Genomic DNA, 17734 nt, shown 5'->3' with positions numbered 1-17734 from the left:
TTATATTTTTCAGTTACACACTCAGAACCACCAATTAGAAATGTATTACACAATGAAAATATTCTGCATGGGGCCTGTGCTGCTTCTGCTGACGTAGAAATATGGGAAGTCTTTCATTGCCTCTGTATCCTTGGCCCTCTTATCCTCTTGAAACACACACCACCCTGGCAGTGACGCAACCCCTCATTATGGCTGTTATTATTCCGCGAACACAGCGCACCATGTCAGTGTCACCGCCACAGCTATGAATAGAACCAGGATGTAGGATCAAGGGAGACAATCAAGTTTTTTAGTACTATATCTCTTGACACATTGATGAAAAATAATCATGGCCTCTAAACCATCAAGCTGCATACTGGACCCTATTCCAACTAAACTACTGAAAGAGCTGCTTCCTGTGCTTGGCCCTCCTATGTTGAACATAATAAACGGCTCTCTATCCACTGGATGTGTACCAAACTCACTAAAAGTGGCAGTAATAAAGCCTCTCTTGAAAAAGCCAAACCTTGACCCAGAAATTATTAAAAATAAATAAATAAATGTTTTAATCAGCCTATATAGAAACTCCGATTCCTTTAAAAGAAAAAATTAAAAGCTGTTAACGCAGCAACTCACTGCCTTCCTGAAGACAATGTATACGAAACGCTTCAGTCTGGTTTTAGACGCCATCATAGCACTGAGACTGCACTTGTGAAGGTGGTAAATGACCTTTTAATGGCGTCAGACCGAGGCTCTGCATCTGTCCTCTTGCTCTTAGACCTTAGTGCTGCTTTTGATACCATCGATCACCACATGCTTTTGGAGAGATTGGAAACCCAAATTGGTCTAAACGTACAAGTTGTGGCCTGGTTTACATCTTATCTGTCGGAAAGATATCAGTTTGTKTCTGTGYATGGTTTGTCCTCTGACYAATCAACTGTAKATTTCAGTGTTCCTCAAGGCTCCGTTTTAGGACCACTATTGTTTTCACTACATATTTTACCTCTTGGTGATGTCATTCGGAAACATAATGTTAACTTTCACTGCTATGCGGATGACACACAGCTGTACATTTCAATGAAACATGGTGAAGCCCAAAAATTGCCCTCGCTGGAAGCCTGTGTTTCAGACATAAGGAAGTGGATGGCTGCAAATGTTCTACTTTTAAACTCGGACAAAACAGAGATGCTTGTTCTAGGTCCCAAGAAACAAAGAGATCTTCTGTTGAATCTGACAATTAATCTTGATGGTTGTATAGTCACCTCAAATAAAACTGTGAAGGACCTCGGTGTTACTCTGGACCCTGATCTCTCTTTTGACGAACATATCAAGACTGTTTCAAGGACAGATTGTTCCATCTACGTAACATTGCAAAAATCAGAAACTTTCTGTCCAAAATTATGCAGAAAAATTAATCCATGCTTTTGTCACTTCTAGGTTAGACTACTGCAATGCTCTACTTTCCGGCTAAAGCACTAAATAAACGTCAGTTAGTGCTAAACACGGCTGCCAGAATTTGACTAGAACCTCAAAATTGTATCATATTACTCCAGTGCTAGCCTCTCTACACTGGCTTCCTGTTAAGGCAAGGGCTGATTTCAAGGTTTTACTGCTAACCTACAAAGGATTACATGGGATTGCTCCTACCCATCTTTCCGAGTTGGTCCTGCCGTACATACCTACACATACACTACGGTCACAAGATGCAGGCCTCCTTACTGTCCCTAGAATTTCTAAGCAAACAGCTGGAGGCAGGGATTTCTCCTATAGAGCTCCATTTTTATGGAATGGTCTGCCTACCCATGTGAGAGACGCAGACTCGGTCTCAACCTTTAAGTCTTTATTGAAGACTCATCTCTTCAGTAGGTCCTATGATTGAGTGTAGTCTGGCCCAGGAGTGTGAAGGTGAACGGAAAGGCACTGGAGCAACGAACCGCCCTTGCTGTCTCTGCCTGGCCGGTTCCCCTCTCTCCACTGGGATTCTCTGCCGCTAACCCTATTACAGGGGCTGAGTCACTGGCACTCTTCCATGCCGTCCCTAGACACCATTCACAGACGTGATCTTCCTGTCCGGGTTGGCGCCCCCCCTTGGGTTGTGCCGTGGCGGAGATCTTTGTGGGCTATAATCGGCCTTGTCTCAGGTTGGTAAGTTGGTGGTTGAAGATATCCCTCTAGTGGTGTGGGGGCTGTGCTTTGGCAAAGTGGGTGGGGTTATATCCTGCAAGTTTGTTTGGTTTGCACTCACTCACTCAAAGCCAACTGACATTTACTCTTGAGGTGCTGACCTGTTGCACCCTCGACAACCACTGTGATTATTATTATTTGACCCTGCTGGTCATCTATGAACATTTGAACATCTTGGCCATGTTTTGTTATAATATCCACCCGGCACAGCCAGAAGAGGACTGGCCACCCCTCATAGCCTGGTTCCTCTCTAGGTTCTGGCCTTTCTAGTGAGTTTTTCCTAGCCACCGTGCTTCTACACCTGCATTGCTTGCTGTTTGGGGTTTTAGGCTGGGTTTCTGTACAGCACTTTGACATCAGCTGATGTAAGAAGGGCTTTATAAATACATTTGATTGCTTGAAGAGTGGTGGAGGGGAATAAATAAAACAGGGTGCCATCTTTCAGTTGCACGCACATGGGCACACATACACCAATTGAGTCCTATGGTAAAGAGTAAGAAAACAGCAGGCATCTCGCATGCGTCTCCACGGCAACCGCTTGTGTGAGAAAGTATGACTTTACCCGAAATGTAAGTGGTATGCAATGCAAAGGGAGAGAGCGCCACTCACCCGGTAGAACTGCATGACGTTTTCTTTAGTCAACGTCTTCAGGTAGGACACCTCAATGTTATCTAGAAAACAACAGAAAACACTTAGGACTAACAGGAGATGATTTGAGATATCACTACAGATTAGACCTAAACAGGGGGGCCTGTTTTGTATGTATGCATGAACGTAGAACAGAACTAGAGGCAAAGTTCCTGCATACTCATCACCAGAAGGAAAACCATGTAATAAATAGTTGAACTCTTAAATAAGAATTCCTCTTAGCCTCTTTTATCTATATAAAAAGCTTCCGTAAAGAGCAACACAATAGCTCTACAGCATCACCAGCCACACTGACCTGGCTGTACAATGTTCCACTATTGACTAGCCTCCACTTCCTATCATTACCTTGGTGTGCAGACTGTTGCGGCTCAGTCTCCTATCCCTCCAACAATGAAAACATGGTTATCATCACCCTCTACTTGGAACGCACAGGGGTTTACGGCAAATTCCCAGCAAATCAGCCCATAACAGCACTCAGGTGTGCTCGGGGTGCTGATTATTCTGGGGCCTAATCAATGCTAATTGGTGCAGCAGGTAGCTCTGAGGCGGCGACAACCTTCACCTCGAAGATCCTCCAGAATGTCAATATTCTGATAACTTAATCTCACGCAAAACACCTTCTCATATAACAAGGCCTCCTAGCAGTTATAATACGAGGAGGGTCAGGAGGAATATCCATTTAGTTGACAGTAACTCAAACTCCCCACAGCTTTCACTTGGAAAACAACTCTTAGGCCTCCAGCTCAGGTAAAGGTGTGCGTGTTGCTCAATGAGTGTCTACGCATGCTCACCTCTGTCGAAGTTGTACTGCTGGGAGATGATCTCCCCCCAGTACTTGGCGCACTCGGCAGCCAGCTTCTTGGGCTTGTCCAGGCGGCGGATGGCCAGGGCCTGGACGTGTTTCTGGAAGGCCTCATCGTTCATTTCCTCCACAGACTTCTCTGTGGCTTTTAGGAAAGCCTCTACCCGGCTCTCCAGGTAGTGGGGGGCCTTCTCCGACTGGATGATGAAGCGCAGGCCCTGGACCCCGTTAGCGCGCCGCGGACCGCTAAACACTATGTACCCTGAGGAGTGAGCAAAGTAAGTCAGGAAAAATGCACTGTGAATTCTGGAACATGTCTTTATAGGTGTTTAACTGCATGTACAGGTAAAGGAAACGCTTGAGTATATGAGGGATACAAAGTATATTGAAAGCAGGTGTTTCCTGAGTTAATTTAGCAATTAACATCCCATCATGTATAAAATGCCAAGTTTCCCATTATTTTGGCTTCCATGGCTAGAAGAGATCTCAGTGACTTGGAAAGAGGGGTCTCAAATGAGCAAAAGGGGTTTAAAGGGTGTGTGTGTGTGTGAGTCACCAGTTCTCAATCCAATTGAACACTATTCTGGAGCAGCGCCTGAGAGAGCATTTTCCACCACCATTAACACCATTTCTCGTGGAAGAACGGTGTCGCATCCCTCCAACAAAGTTCCAGAAACGTGTAGAATCTATGCCAGGGCGAATTGAATATGTTCTGGCGGATCGTGGTGGCCCAACGCCCTATTAAGACACTTTGTTGTGTCTTTGTGATTCCTTTATTTTGGCAGTTACCTATATGTAAAGTGCATTCGGAAAGTATTCAAATCCTTTGACATTTTGTTACATTACAGCCTTATTCTAAAACTGATTAAATGTATTTTTCCCTCACCAATCTACACAGAATACGGCATAATGACAAAGCAACAACATGTTTAGAAATTTTTGCACATRTTTTATCCAAAACTGAAATATCACATTTACATAAGTATTCAGACCCTTCACTCAGTACTTTGTTGAAGAACCTTTGGCAGCAATTACAGTTTATTCTTCTTGGGTATTACGCTACAAGCTTGGCACAACTGTATTTGGGGAGTTTCTCCCATTCTTCTCTGCAGATCTTCTCAAGCTCTGTCAGGTTGGATGGGGAGCGTCGCTGCACAGCTATTTTCAGGTCTCGATCTGGTTCAAGTCTTGGCTCTGGCTGGGCCTCTCAGAGACTTGTCCCGAAGCCACTTCTGTGTTGTCTTGGCTGTGTGCTTAGGGTCGTTATCCTGTTGGAAGGTGAACCTTCGGCTCAGTCTGAGGTCCTGAACGCTCTGGTGCAGGTTTTCATCAAGGATCTCTCTGTACTTTGCTCTGTTTATCAAGTCTCAGAGTCCCTGCCACTGAAAAACATTCCCACKGAATGATGCTGCCACCACCACCACACTTCACCGTAGGGATGGTATTGGCCAGGTGATGAGCTCAACGCTTTCATGCCAAAGAGTTCAATCTTGGTTTCATCAGACCAGAGAATCTTGTTTCTCATCATCGGAGAGTCCTTTAGGTGCCTTTTGGCAAACTTCAAGCGGCCTGACCAAGAACCTTCTCCCCCGATTTTTCAGTTTAGCAGGCCGGCCAGCTCTCGGAAGAGTCTTGGTGGCGCCAAACTTCTTCCATTTAAGAATGATGGAGGTCACTGTGTTCTTGGGAACCTTCAATCCGGCAGCCATTTTTTGGTACCCTTCGCCAGATCTGTGCCTCGACACAATCCTGTCTCAGAGCTCTATAGACAATTCCTTCAACCTCATGGCTTGGTTTTTGCTCTGACATGCACTGTCAACTGTGGGACCTTATATAGACAGGTGTGTGCCTTTCCAAATCATGTTCAATCAATTGAATTTACCACAGTTGGACTTCCAAGTTTGAATACTTATGGGGTTTGAATACTTATGTAAATAAGGTATGCTTTTAATAAGGCTGTGACATAAAATGTGGAAAAAGTCTCGGGGTCTGAATACTTTCCCGAATGCACTGTATACTGTTCCTTTTTCACAGCAGGGTTTTGAGTTTGTGTGTGTTTAAGTACTTTACGATGGACATTTCCAAGGGAGGTCCGTTCCCCCCTGCCTTCCTGGACCGTTCTCCACTGTTGTGAGAGAGAGCGAGAGAGCGAGAGCATGCGTGGTCGTACCCAACTGTTCCTTGGTGCGCAGTGTGTTGAAGCAGGGCTCAGAGATGATCTGACAGAAGAGCTCCAGCAGCATGTTGTCGTGGGTCGTCTGCATGTCTGTCTGGTAGTAGATCTCTATGCCACAGTTGTTGTGCACCTCGTTCCTCTGCTGGTACACATACCAGCCACCTGGAAGGCACAGACAGCATCTTATTCATTAAGGCACAATGGGAAATGTTTTGCAACGGAAAAGGAAAACAAGTGTTTGTTATTGGACAAGTTGTCCCAGGTAGTCGCTCACAGTTTCAATCACTTTGGTGCTTAATAAATATATGATCCAGGGCTTACACGCAATGTAGTTGCAGCATTACAATCTAAAAAAAATAAACCATTCACCAAACATGCAAATACAGAAGTCATGGGCCTCAAACAGCTAACCCTAATGCAAAGTGTAAAACGCTGCATGCATGACTTGGCAACCATTGAGGCTTAAAAAAAAAAATGCATTTAGGAATAAGCAACGACCTCTGAACGACCTAGCCGGTTGATGAATCACCGGCTTAACTGTAAATATGCAATTACTAAAGAACACATTTGGACAGAGAGCGTTTAAACGGCATCGTACAGGAAAGTTATATATAGAGTTCAACTAGAGGACATTGATGACACGCCAGTCTCCAGACAGGAGAGCCAAAATCACACTCTTTTGCTGAGTAAAAGCTTTTCACTGGCACTCAAAATCCCAAAAGATGAGTGGAAGCAAGCAAGCAGTAGAAGTATGTGTCTGATAGTTCTAAACTTGTTCAAAACATTTCTGTTGGGAAGCTATAAATTGTGATTCTGTCCCCGACTGGCGTCCGGATGGATCCAGGCCCGAAAAAAATCCCTCAGCAGGACACAGGATGTTTCCAGGTGGCCCAGACAGCCCTGCTTTCTTCTTCCCTATGCTCAAGTTACCTAATGTCATCAGGAAAAGTGTGGCACAGGTGTGTTGTTGTGCGGTGTCTTGTGTAGGGTGTGTAAAAGGTTAAGGGGAGGAAAAAAGTGTGTGTATTGTATTTCCCAGTGATGTCCATTTCCCCTTGTTAAGTGAGCCTTTCCCCCTAGGACATTGGAGGGTCATTGACACCGAGGTGTTACACAAGCACAGGTRCTGATGTAGGCCAGACTGTTGYYTAAGAAACCTTCAGCAGGGTCACCATGGGGACGGGCATGACTGGCAGGTACAGGAGGGTGAAGGGAGTGATGGACAGGGCACTTGACCTACCATCTGGCACCTGCACCTCCCTGTAGCGAATCAACTGGCTTGGTAAGAGGGGCTTGGTGTGGGCTTGATTCATAAGCGTGTCCTCGACCATCTGCATCATGCCTAGAGCAGACTGGAGAAAGAGAAAAAATAAACGTGAGAGGGGTGCAAATGATATAAATCAGTGTATTAATCCATCTTTAAAATGTGTTAAGATTCCTCTTATCATCCGCATCGCTCGTTTCCCACATCTTCTAGGGTAAATAGCAGATGCCCATCTATAGGGTCTACCCCTGAATCGTAAACAACACTGCTACAATATTCTGTCCACGCAGTACAAGCTCCATCTTAGGTAATAGGAGCCCTGCAGAGCACGGTGAGTCTTTATAGTGATGAAGTGGACCATTGCCCCCACTGGTGCATCCAATTCCCTCTCCACTAGACTGTGACACCTCTCCACTGGGCATCATTACCAGAGARAAGGGAGACTGTTCATGGACAGCTGGTATCTTATATAAAGTATGTGATTTGATCTGAGGATCTTATCAGGGTTTGACGGTGTGTGACGGTTCTGTGACAGATAAGGATTCCACTTAAAACCTATACGGGAGTGAAGAGGCTGACTTTATAAGCAGTTATAGAACAAATCCACATTCTACACATAGAATATCTGTGTGTGTGTGTGCGCGCGTGCATTTGTCTTTGTKTGACTGCCTGTAACGAATAAAATAAAAAAAAGTCTGTCCACACAGAGGTAGCAACATCAAACAAACCTCCTTGGTGATGTTGCCATGGAGAAGGGTCTCGATGTGTAACCGTGACAATAGTTGAGGTATAAAGGCCTTGAGGCGGGGGAGAGTGACATCTGGAAGACACATTCAGATGGAAGCAATCAAATCACAGAGCCATCATAATCAGGCTAGAACAGAATCAAAAGCATTGCAGTCATGTGGACTCTGCCTGCCACCACGTAGGGCAGACATGTACACACACACACCCTAGAAACATTCACACGAGCTTGGAGACCTGCAGAAAACACACTTCCTCTCTGCGTAGGTTGGTCCATCTGAATTCACACATTGTCTGACCCAGATTCATTCAGTTAGTGATGAGAGGTGATGGATGAGCAGCCAGGGTAACTGGGAAAGGGAGGACAGTAGGGAAGGGGGGGAACAGGAGTAGCATGTCTAAAAACCAGGCACAGGGTACTGAGGATGGAGACCCAGAGAAGAGGAACAGGGGCACCAAATCAACACATATTAGGGTAGGTGAAATAGGGAGGGTAGGGTAGGTGAAATAGGGACACGTTTATTTGAGGCAATAATGAGAACAGGTTGCATTGCACTGTACCCAGACAGAAAGTGAACTGAGCCTCAAGTGATACACAGGACATCTGTCGAGGCGCCATCGAGAAAACATAATATACTGAACCTACAGACAGTACATCTGCTCCCCTTCCTCCGGTGAGACTTTCACTGCGGAGAAATGACTGCAGTTCAGGGAGGAGCTCAAAAACTGGCTCAGCATTCAAATGAGGGGCAGAGAGATAGGAAGGGAGTGTGTGTGCGTGTGTGCACGCTTGCGTGTGTTTGTGTGAGAGAATGGCTCACCGTCCAAGGCCTCCTTGAGCTCGTCTTTGGTCCAGGCCACCTCTGTCATCAGCAGACGCAGGTAGTACATGGCATGCTGATGGGGTTGCTCTGCCCGGAAGTTGTTCAGTGACCTCATATACTGGAGGAAGGGTCAAGGGCAACCAGGGGTCAAAGTTCAGTCATATGAAGAGTSAAACACAATATTACTTTAATTTGGTGAGTGCTTATATTTGTCCCATTTCACACATGTACAAGTCTGTATTATTAGGCATGTGTGAATAGTTTTTTTGCATATCCCATTCTCCCTGAGACTGCTAGGCTAACTGCCGCCCATATGAAGGTAGCTCTGGTGTGCCATGGGGTCAAACACAATATCACAAAATAAAAAAACATTTGATCTGATATAATGGGTAATATCATAGCCCGAGTACAGTTCTAAACTGTGTGTGTGGGGGGGGGGGGGGGGAGCGCATGCTCAGCTTACCGCTTCCTTGATGATGTCAAAGCGTTTCTCGTCAATCTCAAAGTTGGCCATCTTCTCAATGATCTTCTTCAGCAGGATGTGCTGCTTGTCATTGTAGCCCTTCACTGAGAGCTGTGGGAAGGAGACGAAAGGAAAAGGGCGAGAGTGAAAAGGTGGGCATAATGTGAATGGCAAAGCACCTGTAGGAAACAGTGAAATGAGTGTGTGGATGAGTAAGCTAAAGTGAAACTAAAAGACAGCAATGTGTCAGACCACCCTCCCAAACCTCCAGTCCTGCCCTGSCCCATCCTCTGTCTAAGACACATGTCAACCTTATTCCACAGAGGGCRGAGTGTCTGCGAGTTTTCGCTCCTCCCTTGTACTTGATTAATCAAGGTCACTAATTAGTAAGGAACTACCCTCACCTGCTTGTCTAGGATGCACCTGAGCTCAATTTCGAGTCTCATAGCAACAGGTCTGAATACTTATGTAAATAAGGTATTTCAGATTTTCTTCCTAGGTTCTGGCCTTTCTAGGGAGTTTTTCCTAGCCACCGTGCTTCTACATCTGCATTGCTTGCTGTTTGGGGTTTTAGGCTGGGTTTCTGTACAGCACTTTGATATATCAGTTGATGTAAGGGCTATATTTCATATTTAATAAATTAGCAAAACAATTATAATATTCTGCTTTTTCATTATGGGTTATTGTGTGTAGATTGTCTAAAATGGATTWAAAAAAATGTTTACCTCATCAAAGGCTGTAACTTAACAAAATGTGGGAAAAGTATGAATACTTTCCAGAATGCACTGTATATTAGTAGGCTATATGTAAAGACCAGATTCAAATTGAGGATAGTCTGATGGGTGAGAATATTATCAAGTGCTTGTCAAATTTGTGAACGAGAGTTATGAAGTGTGTGCAGGCTGCGCAAGAAACAGCAGCGGGCTTGCCTTTCATGCAACTTTTTTCACAACCATCCTTAGAGTCGCATCATGCAGCCTTAGACATAGCGCGGGAAGTACGGGCGATGAAGCACCCCCTGAACCCAACCCCCAAAAAATCATAATAATAAAATTTTTAAAAAATCTCAAAAGAAGTGCACTCGGCCTTTACTAGTCCTGTATTAGCGGACCGATATAGACGTCTGTAGCGCGGGCAGCACCCCCAAACATCTTCCCACGGCTATGGCCTTAGAATGTATTAGAAATCAAAACATATGGCCTAACYTTTGTATCAGAACTAAAGTTGCTTAAATAACTAAAATTGGGCATATAGGAGGACCTGTTCTCTTGGTTAATCGCTCAACACAGAACAGCCGCATTGTTTGGGAAGAAATATCCTTTCTATTTTATTCAACTGCGTCCAATTGTATTGTCCTCGCTATAAAATCATCCCACGGGAATTATAAGCAGATCTCGGGCTGCTAAATGAACTACTGTAGCCCACAGCCATAGCAGGGCCTACATTAAGGACGACTCAGACAGAGTATTATATCTATTCTGTTCTACTGAAATAGGCTACATTTTCTTCATATCGTGTTTCTTTAGACCTGCCTGAAATAAATAATGGTTTAATTGTGACGTGTAGGCTATTTTAAATAGATTTAGACTTTAAAATGTAAAATGCTAAAAAAAAAGAGGTCCACATCAGTGGCTTGTGTGTGGAAGCCGGAGATGCTAAACAGGTTAATGTTAATTAACAGTCAATTACCGTAAATCCGTCAGATATTTGCATGACAATCACCGGCTGACAAAATATAATGACCGCCACATCCTTATTGGTCTGTAGTTAACTACTCAACTCTTCCCTCAAGGTCTACACAGCATGCATTGTGCATTACAATCTACTGCAAATGCATTTCCCCTTATTCATCTAGCTCAGTGACAAGCTACCAATAAGTGATGCAAGGGAGTGGTCGTGTGTATGCATGTGACTGTAGTGTGTCAAACTGTGCGTGATCGGAGCCTGGTCAAGGTTACATGAAACTCGGCTTTGCATCCTCCAAACCTTCTGGCCCCTTCGTGAACCCGCAACACCCTCAGGCTACGGCGTTCTGCTCTCGCAAATCACCTTCTCCCTCCCCTTCTCGTTCTCCCTGACACACACATACTGACACCAGTTAACTCTAATCTCTTCCAACATCATTACCCTTGACGAGCCCGCAGCCAGTTTGTGCTGACTCATCTATTACTCCTGAAGCTTGGAAAAGCTAATATAGGAGGAGAAACACCCCATCCATACAGTTAGCAAGGTATGTGTGATTGGCCGGAATGTGGAATTAAAAACATAATTTCCTAAGTATGTAGCATCAACCCATGAGTGATTAGCCTATATAACATGTATAATCCTATTCTTAAGTAGTCTTTTTTATGACCTTGACATCACATAACAGTAGTGAACAAGTGCTAATAAGCAAGGGGGAAAAACTATCTCGTAATTAAGACCGCTTTATTCTGCACACAAATTATTTCACAGATGTGGGCCTAGTTTGGATGTTAGGCAAACGTCAGTCGTGAAATTAGTTGGTTGCTTAAGTTAAAAGAGGGAAACCAAAGCACCGCAATCCAAAGCGACAGATGAGCAGTGAAAGACAAGCACATTGGGCATCTTGAGTCGCAATTTTAGACACATACCAAAACCTCATTCCAATACTAACCTCTGAAAATAGTGTTTAGAGGGCAAATTTAAAAAAATATACCGCTTGCGAACGCTATTAGCTATGCGTACAATGCCAGCTCCAGTCTAACTTGCTTTTGGAATCATGAGTCAGCAGAATTTACAGTCAATGTTTGGCTTTATTCCTTTATGACTTGTGAAGGAGACACTGTTCTACTATCTGGCTGATACTGACAGCAAATGAGTTTCAAACTGGCTGCTAACGATGCATTAAAATAAACAAAACGAAATGTGAAAGAACGTATGAAGTTCTATCTGGGTGTATTAGTTGTGGTGTGTTTTTGGGAGTGATTCGGTGAAAACAACAAAGCCAAACGTGTCTTTCAAGACAGGCAGTCTGCTGATAAGGTCTGGATTCAAATATGAACTATCAGTTGAATTTAGTCCATGTTACCAGAGAAGTATTTGATGAATGGAAAGTTAATATTCAACTTCGTATCAGTTAAACGGCATGCCTTGAGGACTAGATTTGGCTATCCTTGCAGTGAAACCACAAGTGGGCACAAAGACAGGACATAGGAAGTAGTGATGTGCAGTCGACAAAATATTATTTATTTTTGAACAACTTTTTACTGACTCAAGACTCGTTCATTTTAGTTGTTAGTTTGACCTGCTGGCGGCTCCGGAGACGTGCTCCAACCACCACCAACTGTCTATCATACATACGCGCAGGAAAACAGGTCATGCTGCAGGCAACATAGAAGGAAATGTCATGTTTAGAACTGATAATTGATCGCATGGTGCAAGAATGAATGCAAATGAATTGATTATAGAATTTTATCGATGGACACAGCTTTGTAGAACCAAAACATACACAGCCTGCCTCTGCTCAACAAACTCCTCCGGAGTTTATATCGTGAACGATATTGTGCTGCTCTCTCACGGTAGTCAAGCAATTGCATTCCGCCAAGAGTGGTTGACAATCTAGCCCGGTTGCGGTCACAACTAGACCTTTTCAAAAAGGTATTTCAAAAATTTGTATGCCTAGCAATCAACAAAATGTATATTTTTAGAAGTACACTTGTATAAAAGTCTCAGTCACCAATGAAAGCTCCAAGAAGCCCCCTATGGTGAACAAGTGGCTTGTAGAATCATGAATCTTTACTTTATCTTTCAACAGTAGGGGGAACCACATGCTCTGGGCATTACTGAATCAAATGAATAAAATTATAAAGATTTGTTCTTTTCACTGAATGAGTTGAAAAGACCAGAGTCAGTAAAAAGAGTTGAACTTCCCACCACTAATAGGAAGGGGAGGGAGGCTCTAGTACCTCCCCATCTTCCTACAGACAGACTAACATACAAACACACACACACACACACACAGAAAGAGGACGTAGATAGAGGGGAACGATAAAGCCAGTCCTGCACACTCAAAGCTTCAAGCTGGCGCCCTCCCTCGTCCCCCTAGACATTAGGGGGGCAGACAGACAGACGCTGTACTTACGAGGATGGCATTCATCCCTGAGGCTATGCCATAGACCAGCCCGGCAAGGCGGGCTGCATATGTATACTCTTTTAAATCATCCTTCAATAACCTGAGAAACAGGTAGGTCATGTTGCAGTGCAGGGGGTCTGAGTATAGGTAGCGACTAACAAAAAAAAAAAAAAAGACAAACAAAAAGAAGACATGAGTGTTGGGTGGGGGAGGTGGGATGAGGTTGTCAAAAAAGGACAGAGAGCAGGGTGAGGAAACTGATAAAGAAGAGTATGTATATGCAGCCTCGCGACCGGCCTTTCTGTCCACCAAGGAGGGACGGAGTACTTTGTCGCTAAAGGCCACTACTTCTAGTGTGGACGCATCTTGAGGTGTCCATTTCCCATTCCGTTGTATAAGAGTTTTGATAGAAAAAATACTTTTCCTCTTTCTGACAGGGAACTACTTTACCAAATGACAATTTACGTTCAAATCCAAAAACAGTGCCAGTACGAATGGGAAACTGACAACTCTAGCGTTTTCGACGAGGTGATTTTGAGAGGGAGGGGGAAAGAAAAGATGATGTTGCAGCCAGGGCTGGCACGAAGGCCCAGGTTGAGGGAGGAATGGGTGGGTTTGGGGTCGCGGCGACGTGAGGGCGATGGGAAATTAGGATACTTACATACATCCCATAGATGGTATTTTGGAGGTCATAGTTCAAGCCTGCTAGCTCGGCTGCATATGCATACTCGTTGAGGGAGTCTTTGAGGAGCTCCAGGTACAAATAGGCCATGTTACAATGTATGGGGTCCACATACGCAAACGGGCTGTAGAGAAAATGGCAGTGGTGAATGACACAGTAGCTACAAAGCCACAGTTAGAACTCTCCCTCCAATTTGCTCTCCTTGAAAAACAAACAGTTAGTGTTGCCTTCATTCAAAATTAGGGATCAGCAGGACAAGTGGGGTTCCATGGGGTTCTTCGTAATATGATTTCAAACTGCAGTATTTGAGTACTATAACTACAATAGGTTGTATGAGGAAAACAAGACAAAAGTTTAATCACATTACATATCACATCATCATCTCATACACTTCAACGGCTGTGGTTTATCTACCAACCTGAAGAACTCAAAGTTCAGGCATGCCTTTGGTAGGAAAAACTTGTCATCCTGCTTGAACCACACCTTGCTCATTGCAGTGTCCTAGAAAAAAACAACATGGTAAGATGAGCATTAGCAGCAGGTGCCATTGATAAGAAAGGGCTTGAAAAAGGTTGGGCAGTCTGATATCATCATATACTTGCTTTGAAAAGAGATCAATCAAACCTCTACTACTGTCTTTGTACCAAATTAAATACCGAAGCTTAGCTCAAAAGAGTTGTTCAACAAGAGACTCCAAATCGGTCAGCAGTAGTTACCACCACGTACGTCCTCCAATCCGAACACCTTAACGACAGTGGGCCTACTAAATACTGAACATCTCATTTCAGTCACCATTTCCTCATTACCATATGACAGCTTATGAACAGATTCAGACACTTGAAACATGCAGCTACGCATTCAGGTCTGTCAGCTTCTTGGCGAATGAAGTGACAACACTTTGATAATGCAACATCCCGCCATTTTACATTTAAGTAATTCAGCAGATACTCTTATCCAGAGCGAGGCTTACCTTGATTAGAGTTGGGGCGGAGGGAGAGTCTTTCTCCAGAGGGTAGATATCAAAGTTGGTAGGAATGAACTCGTTCTTCATGGGTAGCTTGAACTTGCCATTGAAGTCGGCGTTTCCCCATTTCTGAAACACACAGACGAGTTAGCGAGTCCGCCTTGCTCAGTCAAGGGTTAGGTATGACATTTATTGATAGGTGACTAAAGGCTTCTGCACACCTATCCAACTATAGCCCATGAACTATAGATGATGCAATGGGTAGTTTTTCTCCAGACCAACTGTCCATGGCAGATTCTACATGACACAGGACCAACTATGTCCAGTGACAACTAAAGGGACTACACAAGAGGCTTCGACAGTATACCGTGTATACGAAGGTATTTTGAAATACCGTAAAATGTAAATTAAAACGCAGTCTCAAGTAGTCGGCTGTTCCTTTTAAATAGTCAGGCAACAGTACACAGTTCAGCAAATAAACGCCAGGTCTAAATTAATTGGTTAAATGTTTGATTTATTAAATTAAATAATTCAGTAATGAATGAAATTGCAATCATCCGTTTGGCGTCTGTAAGAAAACTGCTAGCAGCTGTGAACTGCTAACTAACAAGCACAAAACCAAAAGAAACAACAGTAAACAACTTCGGTAGTACAGACCCACAGAAAATTGTCCGATTGCCCTCTAGTGGCAAAATAAAGAACCGCAGGAAATGTAGTCAATGAGAAGAATTATTCTGTTAAGGAATGACAGTAACCATGTTTCCCTCCAACCATTTCATGCGGGTGAATTATCTGACGCATGAAAAGTCATTACTGGGCTGATGGAAACAGGAAACACCAGTACAATTTTATAATAACCAACAGACAATGTTCGTTCGACGATGTGATCGTGTCGGTAAAACGCGAGAAATGGCAACAGATAAAATAAATAAATGAACTTCACAGGGTGGTGAATGAGCAAGGTGATGAGCTTGATGAGGGTCTTATTCTGGTGACATGATGATCGATGCTTGGCTCCCGTTTGACAAACAAAAATGATATTAATTGTATAATATAGGTAGCCTAGCACCAGGCGCACGTGCCAAGACCAGAGTGGGCACATTTGCTATAACGCCAGTTCGTGACAAAACCATCAGTAGAGTTGAAAATGCGATTGAAATCCTTTTAATTTTTCCATTTCGGTACATGGGAAATTAACCACAAGTTATTTTTATGTGCACTACGTCATCACAGCCTTTTATCTGCAATTAGTGAGTTTGATGGAAACATCTTTGGTGGGAAAATGTGGTTTATGCAGATTTTTGAATATTTGCATGAAAATCTGTTGGATGGAAACCTAGCTAATGTTTTAAATGACAGTGCAGAAAATGAAGAAATGTATTAAAATGCTGGAAGTGAATGATGGAATTAAACAAGTAACTACGCAAATGAGCAAAAGCTGTGGGCATTAAGGAAATAGATCGCTGGCTCAAATAGAATTCGGTCTCTAATAATAGGCACCTGTTGTTTTCAGTGACTTAAGCAAATGAATGCCCGAGCTATTAATTGTTTTAAAAGTTTTACAGCACACATGGTATAATTTTCTATGCCGTCAAGCTTCTTTAAGTAAATATCTATAGGGTACGAGATAACTGATCGCGTTCTTAATTACAACAGTCACATTGTTCATTATGACGCCTACCGTAGTTCACCAGAACAGTTGAGCCAGTCACGTATTGTTTTGTTTATAATGTACAGCGTTGGCTTTGGGAGTATTAAAGCCTTCCACAAAAGCCTTTTCTGCTTTTGGAACCTCATAAGCTCAGGGGAGTTTGTGGCCCTGAGAATTGTTTCAGAAAGGTGAATTGAGAACATTCACAGTGCTAGTGTCAGTCTGCAAATGGATTTTTCCAAAACATCTTACATTTCCATCCTAACGCTGCTTTTACACTGAATAGAAAAAAGTCGGCAAACTCTTGAGCAAACATCCACGGCTTTAAACATCATTCACCACTGGGGTGTTGACTGTGGATCAACAGCACCTTACCCATAAGCCATTTGTTTTCTTACTCATGGCATGATAAACCTTAGATTATGTTGGAATGTGTGACAGCAAGTGGATGGATTGAAGATTCCTTCAAGCATTGCCAGTGGGCGATTTACAAAGATGCCCAGTCAGGGTAAATCTTAGATATGGCCTATTTCATTGTGTCCCCATTTCCTTTCCTGCACCGAAGGAGAAGGTCTGAGGGGAGGAACATCTGATCTCCTACAACGCATATTGAGGATGAGGAGAGGACGTGTGAAATCAAGGAAAGGCCTTTAGCATCACCCACAGGGTGATGAGTATATGGAAAAGCTGTCGAGTTTGAGTGTGTCTCTCACCTTGAGGATCTCTTCAGATATGGGCTCCTGTTTGTAGTGAGTCCCGTACCATTCCTCCGTCTTGTCCGTCTGCCCTTCGAACGACTTTGAGACGACTGCGACTCTGCAGATGGGAGGACCAACAGAGACGGGTTTCATTATTATCAGCATTTATAAACCCTCGTCAGACCGGTTAGGAGTTATACACACTCCATTTTCCCTGAGCAGCTGGCGCTACATTTTTAGCTGCCCTCACGACTCAACTGTATAATAAACACTGGGGATAGGATGTTCGGGAGGCTCCAGTCAATTACAATTTGTAGGGTCAATGTGATTAAAACAGATAAGTGGTGCAGATAGCCAGCCAATGTGATAACGAGAAGAGTTACATTTCCCAAAGAAAATGTGTGCTTGCTTCAACCGTCTAAAAGCATTTGAAATGGTAGTGGAAGAAGTTGTAGTAGTTTTTACTGCAGTAGCAGTAGTGGTGGTGACTGTAGCAAGGATAGAATTGATTCTAGTAGTATCAGTAGAAGTAATAGAAGTAGGGACTGTAGTATTAGTAGTG

At 43.6% G+C, this 17734-nt stretch overlaps 1 protein-coding gene across 4 annotated transcripts in view; it reads right to left on the bottom strand.

Moving 5' to 3' along the window:
• Positions 1-17734, bottom strand: part of LOC111977826 (insulin-degrading enzyme) — a 43694-nt gene that overhangs the window by 1505 nt on the left and 24455 nt on the right. For 3 of the 4 annotated variants that reach the window (XM_024007534.2, XM_024007531.2, XM_070448412.1), the window contains 11 exons: positions 17188-17290; positions 14830-14952; positions 14278-14360; positions 13839-13983; positions 9085-9195; positions 8619-8739; positions 7782-7873; positions 7030-7141; positions 5784-5951; positions 3603-3875; positions 2773-2834 (listed from right to left, as the gene is read on the bottom strand). In XM_024007534.2, the coding sequence (XP_023863302.1) occupies positions 2773-2834; positions 3603-3875; positions 5784-5951; positions 7030-7141; positions 7782-7873; positions 8619-8739; positions 9085-9195; positions 13839-13983; positions 14278-14360; positions 14830-14952; positions 17188-17290 (1393 nt within the window). Of the gene's footprint in view, positions 1-2772; positions 2835-3602; positions 3876-5783; positions 5952-7029; positions 7142-7781; positions 7874-8618; positions 8740-9084; positions 9196-13186; positions 13332-13838; positions 13984-14277; positions 14361-14829; positions 14953-17187; positions 17291-17734 lie in introns of all 4 variants that reach the window. The other variant, XM_024007533.2, reaches the window with a different exon arrangement.

The sequence above is a fragment of the Salvelinus sp. IW2-2015 genome, linkage group LG18 (assembly GCF_002910315.2).
Source record: "Salvelinus sp. IW2-2015 linkage group LG18, ASM291031v2, whole genome shotgun sequence".
In the NCBI taxonomy this organism is placed as follows: Eukaryota; Metazoa; Chordata; class Actinopteri; order Salmoniformes; family Salmonidae; genus Salvelinus; species Salvelinus sp. IW2-2015.
Note: the sequence above shows the minus strand (reverse complement) of the source record. Positions and strands in the feature narration are given on the sequence as shown.